Here is an 18,197-nt window from a genome sequence, read left to right on the forward strand (position 1 = left end):
ATAAGAGCTGTGAACTGAGATGCAGGCTGCAGTTTAAGCAGTTTAAATGTGATAAGTCTTGGGGGAAAAAAAATGTGGTGCAATGTTGCATTTTGTTACCGAATTTAAAAAAAAAATTGGATTTTTCTTAGTGAATACCGTTTTGACACACATTTTTTATAGTGCGGTAAGAAAAGCTAAACACGCTCGGCAATGTGCTGAACTTATCGAGGTCTAGTGAATAGGCCCCTACAGTATGTGTGTACGAGAGCAGTATTTTCATGATATGGATTGGGGATATTATTGTGTACAGATAGAACAAACCAGCCCCCACAGCTAGTGGCTTTGCCATCTGCTTGTTTGTTTGATATGTCACCTACAGTATAAAGAAAGAAAAACAACAACGGTATAATACAATGTTATTCTTGTTTTGTTTCTGATCCCCTTGCTGCAGGCGAGTCCTGAAAGGCATTTCTTTGCAATGCGTTTAATGCCCTTTGCCAGGAACAAAGTGGCACATTGTCTGTATGGGGGAGGTGTTTCATACTGTGGCAAATCTGGAGTCAAAATTGATGCAAATGTAATCATTTTCATCTTACGTCAATGTATCAAGGACGCCAAGTTTTGCACCGTTTGCCGAGTGGCAATAGGAAGAGTAAGAGGGAAGTTACAAGACGCACCGATTATAATTTATTTATAACATTTATATAGTGCCCTTTTCAAGGGCGCTTTACATTAGTTCGTAAAACAATAGATTAGATCAGGGGTGCGCAAACTGGAGGGCGCGAGATTGTCGACGGGGGGCGCAGGATTTACAGAGGCCCCCTGCGTGCTTCCGGAAGGCACTTAAGACATCTTAACTCTATAATCTAATCCAGGGGAGTGTAATTGTTTTTTCCTGTGCCCCCCTGGTGGCTGTCCCCCTCTCTGCGCGCTCTCCCTCTTACCTCGGCTCCGGCGATCTGGGCATCATGACGTCACATTGCCATGGCGACGCATCTCCAGAAGACGTCTGAGCCAAGGTAAGAGGCCTTCACCACTTCCCCGGCAGGGGGGCAAAGGAAAAAAAATTACGCTCCCATGGATTAGATTATAGAGTTAAGATGTCTGTGGTGGGCAGGGGTGGGAACATTATGATCGGGCTATGGGTTAGGTGCATTGAGAGCTTGCTTGGTTGGGGTCAGGTCTCTTGATTTAGTCTTGTTGGTGGGATGGTGATGGGTGGGTGACTTTTGAGGGTTTTGGAGAGACTTTAGGAATATTTAGGAAGGGGTGAGGGCAGGGGAGATCATGGGTGTTGGGGAGGGTGGGGTGAGGGAGGGGATGGGATAGGAGGTTAACAAGGGAATCATGGAATGTGAAAGAGATGAGTTTTGAGTTGGCTTCTGAAGATAGGAAGGAAACATATCGGATGTGGTGGGGGAGCTTGTTCCAGTGGAGAGGGCGAGTAAGGCAAATTCTCGAAATCGAGAGGAGACACATAGGGCTGTGACGGGTGGGGGGAGGGTTGTGGCAGTCAGGGAGCGAAGTAGATGGGAACATGTGTAACGAGAGATGAGTGCTGCAAGATAAACGGAGGGGAAAGGCCATGGAGTGATTTGAAGACAGGGGTGAGGAATTTGAAGAGAGAACGTTTTTGGATGGGTAGTCAGTGGAGCTGGGAGGAGAAAGAGAGGTGGCGTTGGAAGAGTGACGGAAATTGAGAAGTTTACAGGCTGCAGCGTTTTGGATTTGTTGGAGGGGTATGGAGGAGTAGAGCAGGAGACGGAGGAGAAAGGAGTTACAGTAGTCGAGATGGCTGAAGACCAGGGAGTGGATGAGAAGTTTGGCCGAGGAGAGAAATATGTGGACACATTTTTCTTATGTTGTATAGGTGGTAGCGACTGGTGGTAGTGTTGGAGGTGTTGTGTTGGGCAAAGAGGAGGGAAGGTTCAAAGGTAACTCCAAGGTTGCGAGCAGAAGGGGAGGGGGATATGGTGAGAGGGGAAAGGAGATGGTGGGGATTGGGGAAGATGGAAGGGAGGAGGAAGCAGGAAATTAGAGGACTTCAGCTGGGTTATTTTGTAGGAAGTGCGAGGACGTTCAGGTGGAAATGGCAGAAAGGCAGGCAGAGATACATGCTGGCAGTGGAAAGTTCGGGTGAGAATAATAGGAAGTAGATTTGGATGATGATCGATGGTGTCAAAGGCTGAAGAGAGGTCGAGGAGTATGGCGAACTTGGGAGAGAAAGTTGTGGATGGTGAGAGGGGCAGTTTCAGTATAGTGTGAGGGGCGGAATCCAGACTGGGCAATATGAAGGAGGGAATGGGTGTGGATGAAGGTGGAGAGTTGGTTGTGAATGATGCACTGAAGAGTTTTGAGAAATATTGAAGGAGTGAGATAGGGTGAAAGTGAGTTATAGTACATTTGTTGTGTGTGTGTGTGTGTGACACTGTGTGTGTGTGTGTGTGTGTGTGTGTGTGTGTGTGTGTGTGTGTGTGTGTGTGACACTGTGTGTGTGTCAGACACTGTAGGGTGGGGACCGGAGCTGCGAAGGGGGGGGGGGAGGAGCGGAGAGAGAGGGGGGCGCGGAGAAACATACAGGGGGAGTGGAGAGGAGGGACCCGGAAATTTTAAGCAACCCCCCTCCTGTCCACTGTCCCCTACCCCTCCTGTCCACTGTCCCCCCCCTCCTGTCCACTGTCCCCCACCCCCTCCTGTCCACTGTCCCCCCACCCCCTCCTGTCCACTGTCCCCCCACCCCCTCCTGTCCACTGTCCCCCCACCCCCTCCTGTCCACTGTCCCCCCTCCTGTCCACTGTCCCCCCCTCCTGTCCACTGTCCCCCCCCACCCCTCCTGTCCACTGCCCCCCCTCCTGTCCACTGTCCCCCTCCCACCTGTCCACTGTCCCCCCCCCCCTCCTGTCCACTGTTCCCCCCCCCTCATGTCCACTGTCCCCTCCTCCTGTCCACTGTGTCCCCCCCTCCTGTCCACTGTCCCCCCCCCCTCCTAGCGGGAAATTTAACTCACGGGTAACGCCGGGTCTCTCAGCTAGTATATATATATATATAATCAAAAAATAAATAGATGATACGTTCTGTGGCTAACGAAATGCTTTTATTGTGCGAGCTTTCGAGATACACTGATCTCTTCTTCCGGCGATGTTACAATGAATGAAGCAAGCAAAAGCTATACTATAAACAGTGTCTATTGGAATGTTATCTGTGTTGGTCCTTCCCCCGGTGTGGATGTGTTTTATGGCTGGAGGTGTCAAAAGGTTCCTGAAAGGTAACATCGCCGGAAGAAGAGATCAGTGTATCTCGAAAGCTCGCACAAATAAAAGCATTTCGTTAGCCACAGAACGGTATCAGCTATTTATTTTTTGATTATTGAAGCTCGGCTAACACAGTACTGATACCTCTACATATACACTGGCGACACACTTTATTCGAGCTCGGCTAGTCCCACGAATTCGGGTATACCCGGGTGTATTGAGGTTTGTGACTGTTTTCTGCCCGAGTGCATTGGGTTATTTTCCATGCAGGGATTGAAGCATTTTATTCCCGCTGGCTGCAATACTGCACAGTATATATATATATATACTGCATTACAATTCATGAATTTATGCCATCTGGTAGACACGCGAAGCATTGCAGCCTATTAAATCCTAATCATTATCATTTAACAGATCAGCCGCCCGTCAGCCAGGCATGAACCCAGGCTGGGAAGGCAAACGCAACGGGGCTTGTCAGAGGTGAGGAGCGGCGCATTCCAGGTATCTGCCAGGTACATACTGGGTATTTGCTCGAATAAAGTGTGTCGGTGCAGTATATATATATATATATTTACAACATTACTAAAAGCGATATTATCCATCGAAATCCCCCCATTTGCCGTTCTCCGCTTGATGACAAAGTTTATTTTCTGAGGAAAAATAAAAACAAAGTACAAAAAAATAAAACAAAGTCGAATATTTTTCAGTCCCCACAATAATTTTCTCGGGGGTATATCTTGTTCACATACACGCATGCGCCTAAATGTGATGATACGCATATGCGTTTCAAGAAGGTTCCAATGAGACATACAGTACGCGCATGCTCCTACCTGTTCACCAATTGTTCAGTATCTACTGTAGAAGCTGCTCAGCCAATGATATTGCTGGACTACTGTACATTTTCTCGAATTGTGACTAAAATAAGAGAAGTAAATATCCATAAGCAAAGCGATTGATTACAGGAGAACGGACCGATCTGCAGTAACTAATCGCTTGACTGTGCGCATAATGTATTGATATTTTAAAAACAGAATAAAATACGGCAGCTGTACTGTACCCTCACCATAGACTTTGCCAATCGGTTGGCGCCGAGCCACTGCCACCAGTCCCGTATTCTTGATTATACACGTAGTTGACAGGCGACAGTGGGCCTGTAGTTGAGAGCTGATGAAGCTGGAAATCTTTTTGGTACATGCAAGCTTGCTGGTATCTGTAGGTGAAATCCTGCTCAGGCTGCAGGTATCCAGGCGGGGACAGATAGCAAGGGTTGCCGGTGACCAGGTTTTCACGGACGGTCGGACCGTTACTGTAAGCCGGTGCTGGTGCTGGCGCTGGCGCTGTTCCATTCCTGGCCTGGGACTGACGAATCTTAGTTGGTTTTGCCATGATCTTTCGCCTTTTGAAGTCTCCATGATCAAAGATACTGGAAAAATCTGGCGCAACACACTAATACCCTCCTCTAACTCCGGGTGCAGGAGCAATACGAAAAAAACACGGATCGATACATAACTTTTTCCTTATTGCACGCTTCCACACACGATCATCTGGTGAAAATTTGTAAAAGGCATAATTTTCGATAAAATATTGATAAATTTGACCAACTGTGGCCATATTATCATCTGCTGCATTAATTGCGGACCATATTAAATAAGCGTACGTTATGTCGGGCTTTTTGCACACAGAGTGCGGCGGTGGTGTACTCATTGCAGGACAGGAGAAATCCAGTACAGTTATGTAAAAAAGACACTGTGCATTTAGTTTTTATTATGAAACGCCTAAATTGATACAGTATTGTAACTTCTTCAGTACCAAGGTCAATTCACAATGGACCACTGTGGTTTTTTTTAAACACCTGCAAGTAGATACATTACTATAGCACATTAGAATTCATTACAATTCATGAATATCTGCCACCTGGCGGATACGCAAAGAATTGTCCCCAATTAAATCCGAACCATTATAATTAAACAGATCAACCGCGGATCAGCCGGGTGCTGGGCAGCGCGACTGCAGGATGAATGCGGCATGAATGCGGCATGAATGCAGTGAAATGCGTGGAATTTAGAAAATGCAACCGCTACTCCCCCCCCCCCCCCCCCGAGAAGTTTTAAAATAAAAGCTGTCGCAGCAGTATATATATATATATATATATATATATATATATATATATATATATATTATATTTAAAAATTAATTAAAGGGCATTTTATCCCTTCAGTAATTGTAAAATAGGCAATTAATATTGCATGGTTGTGGTTGAGTGATCTCCCTATGTAAGTTATGTTAATTCTGTTTAAAAAAAACCTAAGTTGGTATTCCATTCCATCGTTTTGATGTATATTTGCAAGGGATGTAAGATTTTAACGGACTTTAATTTTTCAGAAGTGGAAAGATAGAATGTGGAAAAATTGGCAAACAAAATTCTGCTAATTATCCTTAGCCTTATTCAATTTTTGCAAGTACAGTACTAGAACAGGCCTCTATGTTTGGAGGTAATTTGCTCATGCATTAAAGCAGTTGCGACAATTTTGTGTTTTAGTGAAACAGAACATAATACAAAAAGGTTTACACAACTCCTTCATTCCTGTTTTGTTTTAATAGTCTTGTTTTTCTTTGCTTTTCTTTTGACAGAGCAATTTTTAGAACAGGTGGTAACATATCAGCAGTTTGTGAACAACCCTGCAATCATTGACGACCCTAACCTGGTTGTAAAAATTGGACACAAGTATGTACTCTTATAGAAGGTTTTGTTTTATATTAGAATGTTATTTCTATAGAGAATCTACTAGGACTATTGGCCCGTGCATGTGTAATGGCTTATAAACATTTGAATGGATGAAATCTGAAAATGTTCTCGTGTAGAGATACTAATAGTGCTGTTCCATTAAAGACCGTATGGCCATTTTTTTCCAGTAGTGAAATAATTTGGAATGTGTGTTTTACGGTATCAACTGGAACTACCATGTTAGGCATTCTGAATATTGTAGATGATCACATGGAAATTAATATCTTCCTACATCCAAAAGAAAAAAACTTTTTTTTTTTTTTTTTTTCAAAATACACAACTGTACTTGGTGTAATACAATGATGGCCCAAAAAAACTATTTGTAGAGATGGGGACTACAGCTTTAAACTTTCAGCAGTTTAAGATTTACAATAAAGATATAGGAAGTATTTGTTTCAGCATCTATTTCTGTGCTAGTATGTGCCATAATCTATGAGCCTTTAAAACCACTCGATTATAACTATGGACAGGCTGTAGTTTTTATAGCTACTTTGAATAAACATGCTGATTTTACAAAGCTAAAAATGTCTTCAGAAATATGATGCAATCAGACTGGAGAAGGAAATGTCGGGGTTTCACCATATATTAACTGTCAGTACACTGTGCCCACAAGTGGACCCGGGGGAGATTTTTTATCAGAGTTATCTTGTACAATGTAAGTTGCACCACCTCCAGTGAATATTTAGCCAATTGATGGACACGTTGATAGGAGGCATTACATAAAATGTAAGTGTCTGTTCTGTAAAAATAGTATTTCATTGTTTTATGTCTCTGTTTAAAATCCCAGAGTGCCTAATTCGTCCTTTTTGTTCTCTATTCTACCATCTATTATGTAGAGAATGACATTACTAGTACTGTAATCGTATCAGATATTTCCTAATAAATAGTTATAGGCTTGCATTGCCTTGCTCCAAAAATCAGTTTAGAAAGTGGTTGTGCAAAATAATATATCAGAGAAAGTCCCTTCATTAGAAAAATGTGAAGAGAAGTCCAAATATTATAACCAGCCAGGTCAGTGCACACACTAACAAATATGTGTTCTTTCCATTCCATCTGTCAGTATGATTTATGACATCATACAGATTATGCAATACATTTATAGAGTATACAGTTATAGAGTATAAATACATTTACAGAAAATAATACACACTGTCCAGTATTGCTTAAATCTACGTTATACAATACTATACAATTTATTTTTCACTAAGGGAATACCTAACTTGTACTGTAGCTAATTTCTTCTTTATATTATGTGGGCAGTGACCATCTTTTTGTTTATTACTTAGGTACTACAATTGGCTTACAGCAGCACCACTTCTGTTGGCCATGCAGGCTTTCCAGAAACCGTTGCCTAAGGTAGGCTTGGATATTGTTAGCAGGTTTATAATATACTTGTTGCATCTTTCTTTCCCGTCATTGGTAATTATAAAATAACACTGCATGCCTTACTTTCTGTTGCTGTTATTTATGACTCATACTGTACATAATAGTTCACAACATTCTTGAAATTAAAAGTCATGGTGAGCAACTTCAGGGCTAGCGTCTAGTGGCTGGCACAGGCTAGCAGGCGAGTAGCGGTTGTCAGGAAACAGGCAGCGGTCAGGGCTGGAGAGAAAAAAAGCAAAGTGAAGTCTGAAAGGGTCTGGTACATAACAGCAGCAGCAAAGGCACAAAGAGGCAGCGAGCTTGTCTACAGGGAAGAACCCCAATAAACAGGCACAGAAAGCAGGAAGTGGAGGTCTTATAAAGGCCTGGCTGAGGCTTAGAAACAGGTGAGGCTTGGAAGGCAATCGGCCTCCTTAGAAAGTTCTCTGCAGGGAATAGTAGCATTATAACAGCAGTCCTGGTATCAGAACAGGAGAACTCAAGACAAGGGAATGAGAAGGACCAGGGTTCCACGACCACGAGGGACACTCCTGACATTAGTGATTTGCAGAACGTGATGCAAGTTTACCTTCATATACGTTAGCATACTGTATGATAGTTAGGTTTGTTGCTTTGCTATTTATTTACCATTGACGGTATATGTTATGTACTGTGAAATAACTGTAGGTTTAATGCTCATAGTTTGTAATAAGAAGGATCATAGCTCAGTTTTCACTTTGTGGCATAATTTAAAGTTAGACAAATGACAAGAAAGAATAGAGCATGTACAGTAATTAAGTTCTTCATTAAACGGTCCTTCTAGAGGACTGTTTAAACTCTTCATTTGTATCCATTTTATTTGTGCTTTATTAATGTAATTATCTCCTTTATTAGTTCTTCCCTATTTATTGTTCTTCATTTATGTAAGTTGATATCCGCCGTAACACTAGGACACCCTTGAATCAGCTGATGTATAGCTCTACTCTTCTCAGGACATTTTGGAAATAAAAATGGTCACCAGCAACATACAGCAGCAAAGTCAATGAATAAGGAAATCTCCCGTGCGACCCCATTGATTGGCTGAATGGGTACACCCATTTTTGTAGGGACATATCTCTGGAACCCTGGTATCTACCTGTTTTTTTTAAATAACTTTTGTCTGTGGACCACGGGTGGGTCTCCGTTGACACTATTGGTAGTTTAAACCTTTCAAAATGCATTTCAGGCTGCTGTCTTCTGCAGTCTGCATTTTCTATTTTCCTAGTTTTCGATAAAGTTCATGTATTTCTATTATATGTATATGGAAATTATTTGAGAACATAGCTCAGTGTTAATTAGTAAGTGGTCCTCCAAATGATTATCAACAACGAACTGGCCTGTGACATGAAATAGTTTGAGAACCCCTGATCTGCTGGAACCCAGGGTCTCGTGATGGTAAAACAAACAAAGCCCTCTTTGAAGAGGAAACAAATATTGGGTATTGCAGCTTTGAGACCTGCTTTTTTCATTTCTCGACTAAGCAAATAATGTATGTATTGCAGACAGTATTTAGCTGGTGAAACAAGAAAAAAACAGCGCAAACGCATATAGTGAAGTAAATTCAAAATATATTATAAAAGTATATGGTAAGATATCTGCGTACATCAGGTTAAATCATATCAGACATGTCATGCACCAGGGCATATGTTACCAGGCACCGCAAGCCGAGGACAGCAGGAGCACTTCCTCACACGACCCCTCCGGTGATGTTCAACTAGACCCTCAGGGTAGACTCCTGGGCTTAGATGGCTGTTCATCAGGGAACTTCCCTCTGGCGTTTGCGGGACTTCCGTCTGGTGACTGGCTTGTAAGGTCGAAAGGTTGCAATGCAGGAACAGTATGAGCCGCAGTCGAGCTTACAGTTCAGTTGCTCAGCTGGGGCTGGAAACAACGAAAATACATTTGCTCTGTAACTTGCTGTCTACATAGACATGTTTTTGGGTGCAGCTAGGACATGCTCGGTACTGAAAATAGAAACTCTGAGTTTCGTGGTTTTAGAAAGTTATAGCTCTTTAGTGACACAGTTGTACTGATCTTCACGCTAACTTTTATGATAGGATTCCATTTATTGAGAATTGTCTACTGTCTTTTTCCTGGCTGCAGCAACATATCAAAGCTTTGCTTTGAGAGCCAAAGACCTGAGTTTATAACATTAGGAACATAATATTAGCGCTGGGGGGAAAAAAAGAAGCTTTTTGCTGTATTATATAGTTTGTTGCTAGGGGCTACCTACTATTCATATATGAACATAATTGAGCTTTCCTATTGTCAGATCCCTTTTCATAAGAACAGATTTGGTCATGCAGCAACATTTTCCATTAGAACATGTTTTGTTTATTCCAGGAATAAAAGCGCATGAATCATGTAATTACCCCATTATTGCTGTGCACTATACTTCGAAGTGGATAGGAACAGAATTATTTGTGTAAGAAGTCTCTCTTATCTTGCACAATGAAGGATTTAAAAGTGATTACCTGTACATACTCTGAGGACACATTACTTCACTTCTGGGGTTTTTTCTATTCAAAGTCCTTTTCTATTTGTCTGATGCGTCTTCCTTCCATAGTGATCGATATACTTTAGGGGAACATCTCTAATTTTCAATAATTGGCAGGAGGCCTACTGTAGATTCTTGACTATCATTTTATGGTGTGTAACAATTTCTATTAGTACCCCGTCTGTGCTTGGTTTGTGGTATTTTGTGCATGACCAAGTACTTATAAGATCTGTGCCATTCCAATGTATCTTAGCATATCATAGATGCTCCCTATGGTTTTTTAATAGTAATGCCTACACTCTTACAATTTCTCCCATTTCATCATTCTAGAAAGGCCAGAGATAGGGAAGTCTAGTGCACACTTTCATGTGACTGTGTATACTGTATGATTCGTAAATACTAACACATTCTTTACCTTTCTTTTCTTTGCTTCTTTTCCCTCTATAACTGTTTTAAGCATTCTTGCTTTGATTACTTCTGTGCAGTTGTAGATTCCATTAGATTTTGTTTTTCTAATCTCTGTGGCCAGCAGACAGTATGTATGTTTCTCATACCGCGCTTGCTTGATGTTATTTAATTTTTTTTACATGTTGTTTATTTATTTTTTACTTTGTTTTCTATACATTTAGATGTTTCTTTTTGCTTTTTTTTTTTCCCTTTGTTGTTGTCACCACGCATTTCTAACAGGTAACTGTGGATACTTTAATGAGAGACAAGATGCCCAAAAAGGGAGGGAGATGGTGGTTTTCATGGCGTGGGAGAAACACAAATATTAAAGTGGTAAGTGTAAAAAGAGGCAGAAGTTGGAGTTGTTACAGATGGGATCTGAATCCTTCACCTTTATGAATGTTTAGAACTAAGCATCGTCTCACAATTAGCCATAAACGTGTTTGAATGTTTTATATTATATATACAACTAACTGAATCGTTAGATGAGCAGAACATTTAAAACCAAATGAATGGCCCATACTAGTTAAGTAAAGTGCTAATGAAAAAACAATATACAGCTGTTTGTAGAGCCAAATCACCTATTTTCAATATAGCACTACTGTTGACAAGCAAAGCATGACAGTGAAAAAGGCATACGTGCATCCATGGAGTCATACCTACCTACAGGAAACAATTTCTCAAGTTTGTTTTTCACTGAGTAGTCTCTATGTTTGACTCTGAGGCCATTGTGAATGCCATTATTTATATGAAGTGGTCACGTACATTTTCTGTTACTAATTGTTGTAATAGCAATTCCTTCCACTTAAACACTTTTAGGTAAGTAGGCAGCTTGTTTGAAGCTTGACTGAACAGGAATATGTAGCTTTCAGGATAAATACTGAGACTCCAGCTGTACCTCCAGTGTTACCAATCTGGCTCCATGTTATTGTATTTTCACTATTTTGTTTATATACTGTAACACTAACCATGTATGCAGTTTTCTCCAGAGATATTATACACAACATAATGCAGGGAGATTATACAAATGGGACGAAGCACATAATACATAACAGTAAACACTGGGAGAAAGGAGTCCCTACATTAAGGAGCTTACAATCTAAGTGATGCGTTTGGAGACACACATGACAGTGCAACTATAGGAGGTCACATGTGATCATATTACCTCTTCATGCAGGTCTTGAAGATGGAGAATGGGAGCTTGGCAGATTGTGAGTGGAAGAGCGTTCCAAATGTACGGAGCAGTATAAGGGAAATATTTCAGTTGGGGCCAAGCAGTAGAAGCGAGTGGGGCACAACTTTGAGAATAGGGGACGGAGTGGGCAGGTACAGTTCATAGAGGGATTACAGCAGAGATATAAGGAAGGGCAAAGGAATGTCGAACGTTGAAAGAGAGGAGGAACATTTTGCAGGCCATATAGAATTTAATGTGACTATTCCAGCCACTCAATGTGCCAGCTGCTAATGAGGGTCCCGTTTTCACTAGATCTCTGTAAATAGGTGGTAATAGTGTGTTAATTTTTGTAATAAAAGTATCTTTTTCATGGACAACATGTTAGAGTGAATAGAGGTATATATTATGTCACATATGGCATACAGTACAATTCCAGGTCTACTTCTAATTTCTAGCATTCGTTAATTATAGTGAAAAGGGTAACCACATGTAGTTTTCTATACAGTATATACTTAATTTCTGTGGGTTTTTTTGCTTTAAGGAAGATTTAATAAATTTAGGTATACATATTTACCAATATTATACAATTTTATACAATTAATATTCTCAATATTATATAACTTTTTTTTCCCCAAAAGAACAGATTTGTGAATGATACAGTATATTTGTATTTTCATTTTGCTTTCCCTCTGCCGTGGAAGTTCATTCACATACAGTACTTGCATTTGCCGTATTAAGAATTATTTTTTTTAAATTTCTTTTGTCCAATTTAAGGAAACCTGTTTTTAAGATCCAATTTGGGCAATAACGCCTTAAATGTGTTACGCATTTCCTTAGCATTGTCAACATTGTCTTCACATCTTGTTTTATCAGGAAGCTAAGTCAGAACAAGGCTTGAATGGAAAAGGGCCTTACATGGGAGAACAATCTACTGGGACCATCAATGAAAAGAGGTAGGTAAATCTATTATTATTATTAGAAGATAATCAGATCTATTTTATTAGGGTTTTGAATTAACACAGAGCAGGGATTTGGAGCAGAGAATATCCCCCGCTATGTATGTAAAAAATGAAAGACAAGAACATATAGTGCCACACTAGTATTCAAGCAATAGTGAGTGGATAAAAAATAGTATTCCCACTCACATGCATATGAATAAAAATCAAGTGGTGGGTCTGAAAGGATTCAGGTGTCTTCCTTGCAGATATCAATGGATCCAAGGTGTATGTCCGAATATATTGGAAAACAGAAACCGAGTAAAGTGCAACATTGTTTATGTAATGTAAACCCGGAAGAAAATTGCCAACTCACAGATTGGCTGATTTAAAAATTACCTTTTAGACCATCAAGATCTTAGCAGAGATGATGGAGATGGTCACGCTGTGTGAGACGCCGGTTCTCCCTCACTTCAACAGCTGATGCGTCGCATCCCGATGACGTCACAGGGGGGACAACAGATTCGATCCTCTGGTCTGATTCAGGGACTCCTGGCTTCTCTGACTTCAGCGTGTAGTGCCATTATTTCCAAAGTCCAATGTTTTAAATAAACATCAAGGAGGAAAGGTTGTAAGTTGTAAGGAACACAATAATTCTATTCCATAATGATAGAATAATGGGTATTGGCCTCCCATCTTTACATATCAAATCTGATAGAGACCTCTGCCTTTTTGAAAGCGTATACATAAGAATACCATGTATGTCTGATATGTTGGTACATTAAAAATGATCACAACCTAAAAAATATCAATCCCATAATACCCCAACATTTGTAGGCAGATGGAATCATAGTAAATAGTTATAGTACATTAGTAAAACTCAGACACACTTGTGTGTGTGTGTGTGTGTGTGTGTGTGTGTGTGTGTGTGTGTGTGTGTATCCATTCAGAACCCATGTCATTATTTAATATCTATTCTCCTCGTCACTGACAAATTGCAAGTACAATTTTCTCTTACAGTATATCTCACGAGCAGGGCCCTAATTATTGTTGTATCTGTTTGCGCTTATTTGTTATGTCATTCTGTTTATGTAATACACTGTACATACTGTAACTCTGCATACCTTTTGTACCACACTGCGGTATATGTGTACGCTAGACAAATTAACAACAATAATAATAATAATAATATAATTCTTTAGAGTATTTAGTATTCCCAATATGTCTGTGTGTACATAGGAGACAGTGTATATGGGTGTGTCAGTTTACCATATTAAATCCATGTAAAGTATGCATAATAATCTGACATATTTTTAGGTTGTACTCACTATTATGAAATAGACATTCAAACAAGCTGCATTTTTTCAAAATATGTTCTGTATATTTTGCTGTATGCTCTTAAGCACACTCATAGCTTCAGTGTCCTTCTATGCTTTGCTTCTCACGGATTGCTGCCACAAGAGGTTTATGGAAGATATATTGTAGCATACTGCTAATAGGCCTCCCTGGCTGACAACTTTCTTCTTTGCAATCTATCCAAAATTCTGCTGCTAGAATAATCTAATTTTTCCCAAAAAACAGTCTCTACTCATCTCCTCCTTAAATCACTCTCCTTACTTCCCATCAAGTTTCGGATCCCCACAAAGTTCTCCTCCTTACTTCAAGGCTCTCCACTCACCTGCTTCTCCCTACATATAAGTTTTGATCTCTCGCTATGCACGTGCTCAACTCCTGAGTTCTGTCCACAACTGTCTCCTTTCTACCTCTTTCACCTCTACGACTCTCTCTTTCTCGCCTTAAACCTTTTTCCCTCACTGCCCCTTACCTGTGGAACTCCCTCACACTCAGCATACGTTAAGCACCTTCTCTCTCCACCTTTAAGACAAACATGAAAATGCACCTCTTATAGCCTAGACTCATGGCTACTGTCCCACACCCACAGTCCCTCCTACTAACGACTGCCATCTACTGCACTTATTCCCTCACCTGCTGTCTCTGTAAGTCTCCCATCATGCCACTTAGATTGTAAGCTCTCCTGGACAGGGAGTTTGTCAGATCTTATTTTTTGCACTTATTGTACTATAAATCTCTGTATTGTATTGTTTCCTTTGTAAAACACTAAGTACAGCTGTAGGCGCTATATAAATTAAGATATACATACACATAGAAGAAATATGAATGATGTTGATTGAGCCATAGGCCCTTATTCTGTAAATTGCAATAATGCCAATCCGGCACTATTGTATGAAAAACCTAAATTGAAGCCAATGGGGTCTTCGGTGTGTTAGCGCAGCGTCAGTGCTTTTGTAGTTTACAGAATAAGGGCCATCGTTTCTGACTCCATGAGACTCCGATTCAATTAGTGCAGAGTTAGTGCACAGTTAATGATGCAGTAACTTTTGTTCAAATTAACAGACAACTGTGCATTATTCGACTTCTCATCATATCAAATAGGGAGGAGAGAATCAGACGTTTTCCTTGTAAAGATCATTACATTGGACAACCAAAAGCCAAGGGAAATTTGATCCTAGGGGTGACCTTTATGATTCTGTGATCTTCAGCAGCTTGGAGTGCTCCAGTGCTGACTGGGTCATATCTTTTCTCCTACGTGCGTCACGGCAAATACTGTATAATGATACATTTTCAATCACTGTGTAAATGAGTCAGGGTTCTTTAATGCGTACCCATTGACTGTTGTCCATAATGGTAAATAATATACTGAATGGAGGGATACTGTATAAGCATGAATGAAACACTAAGCTCTGATAGCTCATTGATACTTTGCCATACATGTTTTTAGTGGCCTCCCATGAGACAAGGCTTTCAAGAGACAATCAATTAATGCAGTGAGTGATTCAGTGCAAATGTATTTTTCGAGCACACAGCCAAATGCATTTTCCGGTTGATCACATAATCCTCCTCTGTTGTTGCAGAATAAAGGATGAGTCGTCTTCCAGTGATGAAGACCCCAGGGCAGCCAAACAGAACTTGGGCTCCCTGCAGTCAAACCAGAGCCATCTTTCATCATCTGGCATTACGTATAAAAAGACATTGCGACTGACCTCTGACCAGCTTGTGAGTTGCAACACATCTTTTTATTCTGAAGCATTAGCAATTTATCTGTGCAAAGATTAGAAATGATTAGTGTTAAAAGCTAAAGCTTGCCACATCTGCTCAGCCATTTCAGATGGAGGATTAAGGCTTATTTATTTTGAGACTGACTTTTATAATGTCATTACATCTTCCCTTGGGTAGGCAGCAAAGCATTATTCTTTGGAAGTTCCCAGTGCCGAATGAGTTAACCTACACGTAATGTATCTGCATAAAACAATGATTGTGCTCACACATAAACGTTTATTATTATTGACAGCTGTGATAATACAGTATAACAAAACCGAACATATTGTAATCATCTTTGTTGTTTTATGTAAACAAGTTAAAAAAGTAACACAACCACCGATTTTATATAAATAGGTTTTTCATACCTTTGTAGAAATTCTCATTTGCTTCACCAATTGGCCTTTTGCTGCCTGGCCATCTCTGTAGTTCAGTTACTGAATAGACTTCAGGTGTACAGTATATGCATTCGGTGTATTCTAATAATATATAATATTATTATTATTGTTTTGATTATTAATATTATTATTGTTAATAATAATATAGTCTCGTGTATTCTATTTTATTTTCTGTACTATGAACCACGCATGCATATATTTATAGACCAAGCTCACAAACAGCACAAAAAAGGAATCCGTTATTTTAATGCTGATACAATACACACATTAACAGTGGGAGACAGGAATCCTAGTTTTTAAGGGCTTGCAAAATCTAATTTTAATTGGTATGATCTCAAATGTAAGTGCATTAGGAATATCCATTAGACACATCCGTGTGAAACATAGAGCGTAAATTGGTATGTCTGATGAGAGGGTGGTGTAGTCGGTAGTGAATCTGAATCTAATACAATGTACCCTTGCAATAGGAACATTTAATAAAAATGTTTGAAATGAGGGAACCACAAAGACAAATGGGATACAAAGCCTTAAATAGCGGCAAACAGGATCATATTGAGACCGATACGAGTAATAGAACACTTGTGAAATGTATATTTTAAAATAACTACACATTGATAATTGTGTGTGTGTATTTATATGTGTGTGTATATATTATATATATATAAGGAAAACAGAAAGCACTCCAACCTTGGAATCCAAATAAGCCTGGTGCTAGTCCCATAAATAATGTAAAGAGGACGTTACCATCCAGCAGAGCAGCGGAATTGCAAAGAGACGCAGCACTCAGAGGTAAGAATTGTATTGTAACAGATACAAAAATCCCCTCAAAATATGGATTTTTGTGTCTGTTACAATACAATGCTTTGTACACTTACAAAATGTACACTTTGTACACTTACAAAGAGTGCTGCCTCCCTTTGCTGTTCCGCTGCCCTGTTGGATGGTAACATGATATATATATATATATATATATATATATATATATATATGTATATATATGGAACATTTAAGTCATATAGAGTTTTATATTACATTTTAACTACAGCTCATTTATATAAAGAACATATAATTTACAGCAGCAATCCTCCATCGGCTCGCGATGCCAGTTTTCAACACTAAAATATTACAAATATGGCAACAGGGTCACCAATTGAATACCTCAACGTCTGCTCCTATTGATGTAGAGGATTTCTATTGTCTGAAGGGGTGGGGCTGACCACAATGGCCCATGTTATCTCCACCAGGCAGGTATACTCACTTACTTAGTGGTTAAAAGTACAATATCTCATGAATCAGGTAATTCTATTGTCTCCAGTGCACCCCCCCACTCTCCCACTAGGTCAGCTAATACAAAATAAAAACGAACGACATGGATTGCTATTTTAAGTTGATGTGCAGCATATACAAACAAAAATGCACCACCGAATATAATTACAACCTGTTAAGAGAAGATATTATTATGCATAGCGCCAAGTATGTTCAGAAATGACAATCCAACTAAAATAACCTACTAATAAGCACTTATTATCAACATAACGTGAAACTATAATTGTGGTGTTATCGCTAATTGCTAGGTTGTCCTTTTAACCATTAGATACTTTTCTGTTTTGTCATGCGGTATTTCACAGCCCTTTTGGTTTACACTGTCATTTCCTACATTTCATAATGAGTTCACACTGCTGTACAGTAAATCATTTGCTGCAAGAGGGGCCTGCAAAGTTATTGTTCTGCACTGTGATCCCGTGGGTGAGAAATGGTATTAAACATCTAAAGTTAGAAAGAGGAAGTGGTGTTTTCCAGCCTGTGTTGTCAGTGTATTTTATACAGCACTGGGTCATGTAATTATGTTATACTGTCTTTGTAGAAAAGTCTCAAACTTAAAAACGGTCCCAACGATGTCGTGTTCAGCGTTACTACCCAATATCAAGGCACCTGTCGATGTGAAGGCACCATTTACCTGTGGAACTGGGATGATAAAATTATAATTTCTGATATTGATGGCACCATCACACGGTGAGTTTGCTGCAGAGCACATGTACTTGCAGTCTGACGATTTGAATGAACAATTAGTGCAGTGTTGAAAAAGGTTGCAACTTTCCTAAATAAGTAGAGTTCTGTCTCCCATAATTTACAGCCCTTTGTCTTGAGTTTTAAAGTCCATTAGAGAGTTGATGCCATGCTATTTTCCAATCATTGTACATAGCCTA

At 39.9% G+C, this 18,197-nt stretch overlaps 1 protein-coding gene across 7 annotated transcripts in view; it reads left to right on the forward strand.

Moving 5' to 3' along the window:
• Positions 1 to 18,197, forward strand: part of LPIN1 (lipin 1) — a 191,052-nt gene that overhangs the window by 152,947 nt on the left and 19,908 nt on the right. For 6 of the 7 annotated variants that reach the window (XM_075598377.1, XM_075598374.1, XM_075598379.1 and 3 more), the window contains 6 exons: positions 5,865 to 5,958; positions 7,305 to 7,374; positions 10,607 to 10,699; positions 12,414 to 12,493; positions 15,409 to 15,550; positions 17,855 to 18,003. In XM_075598377.1, the coding sequence (XP_075454492.1) occupies positions 5,865 to 5,958; positions 7,305 to 7,374; positions 10,607 to 10,699; positions 12,414 to 12,493; positions 15,409 to 15,550; positions 17,855 to 18,003 (628 nt within the window). Of the gene's footprint in view, positions 1 to 5,864; positions 5,959 to 7,304; positions 7,375 to 10,376; positions 10,455 to 10,606; positions 10,700 to 12,413; positions 12,494 to 15,408; positions 15,551 to 17,854; positions 18,004 to 18,197 lie in introns of all 7 variants that reach the window. The other variant, XM_075598380.1, reaches the window with a different exon arrangement.

This window comes from Ascaphus truei, chromosome 4 (genome assembly GCF_040206685.1).
Source record: "Ascaphus truei isolate aAscTru1 chromosome 4, aAscTru1.hap1, whole genome shotgun sequence".
NCBI classification, from domain to species: Eukaryota; Metazoa; Chordata; class Amphibia; order Anura; family Ascaphidae; genus Ascaphus; species Ascaphus truei.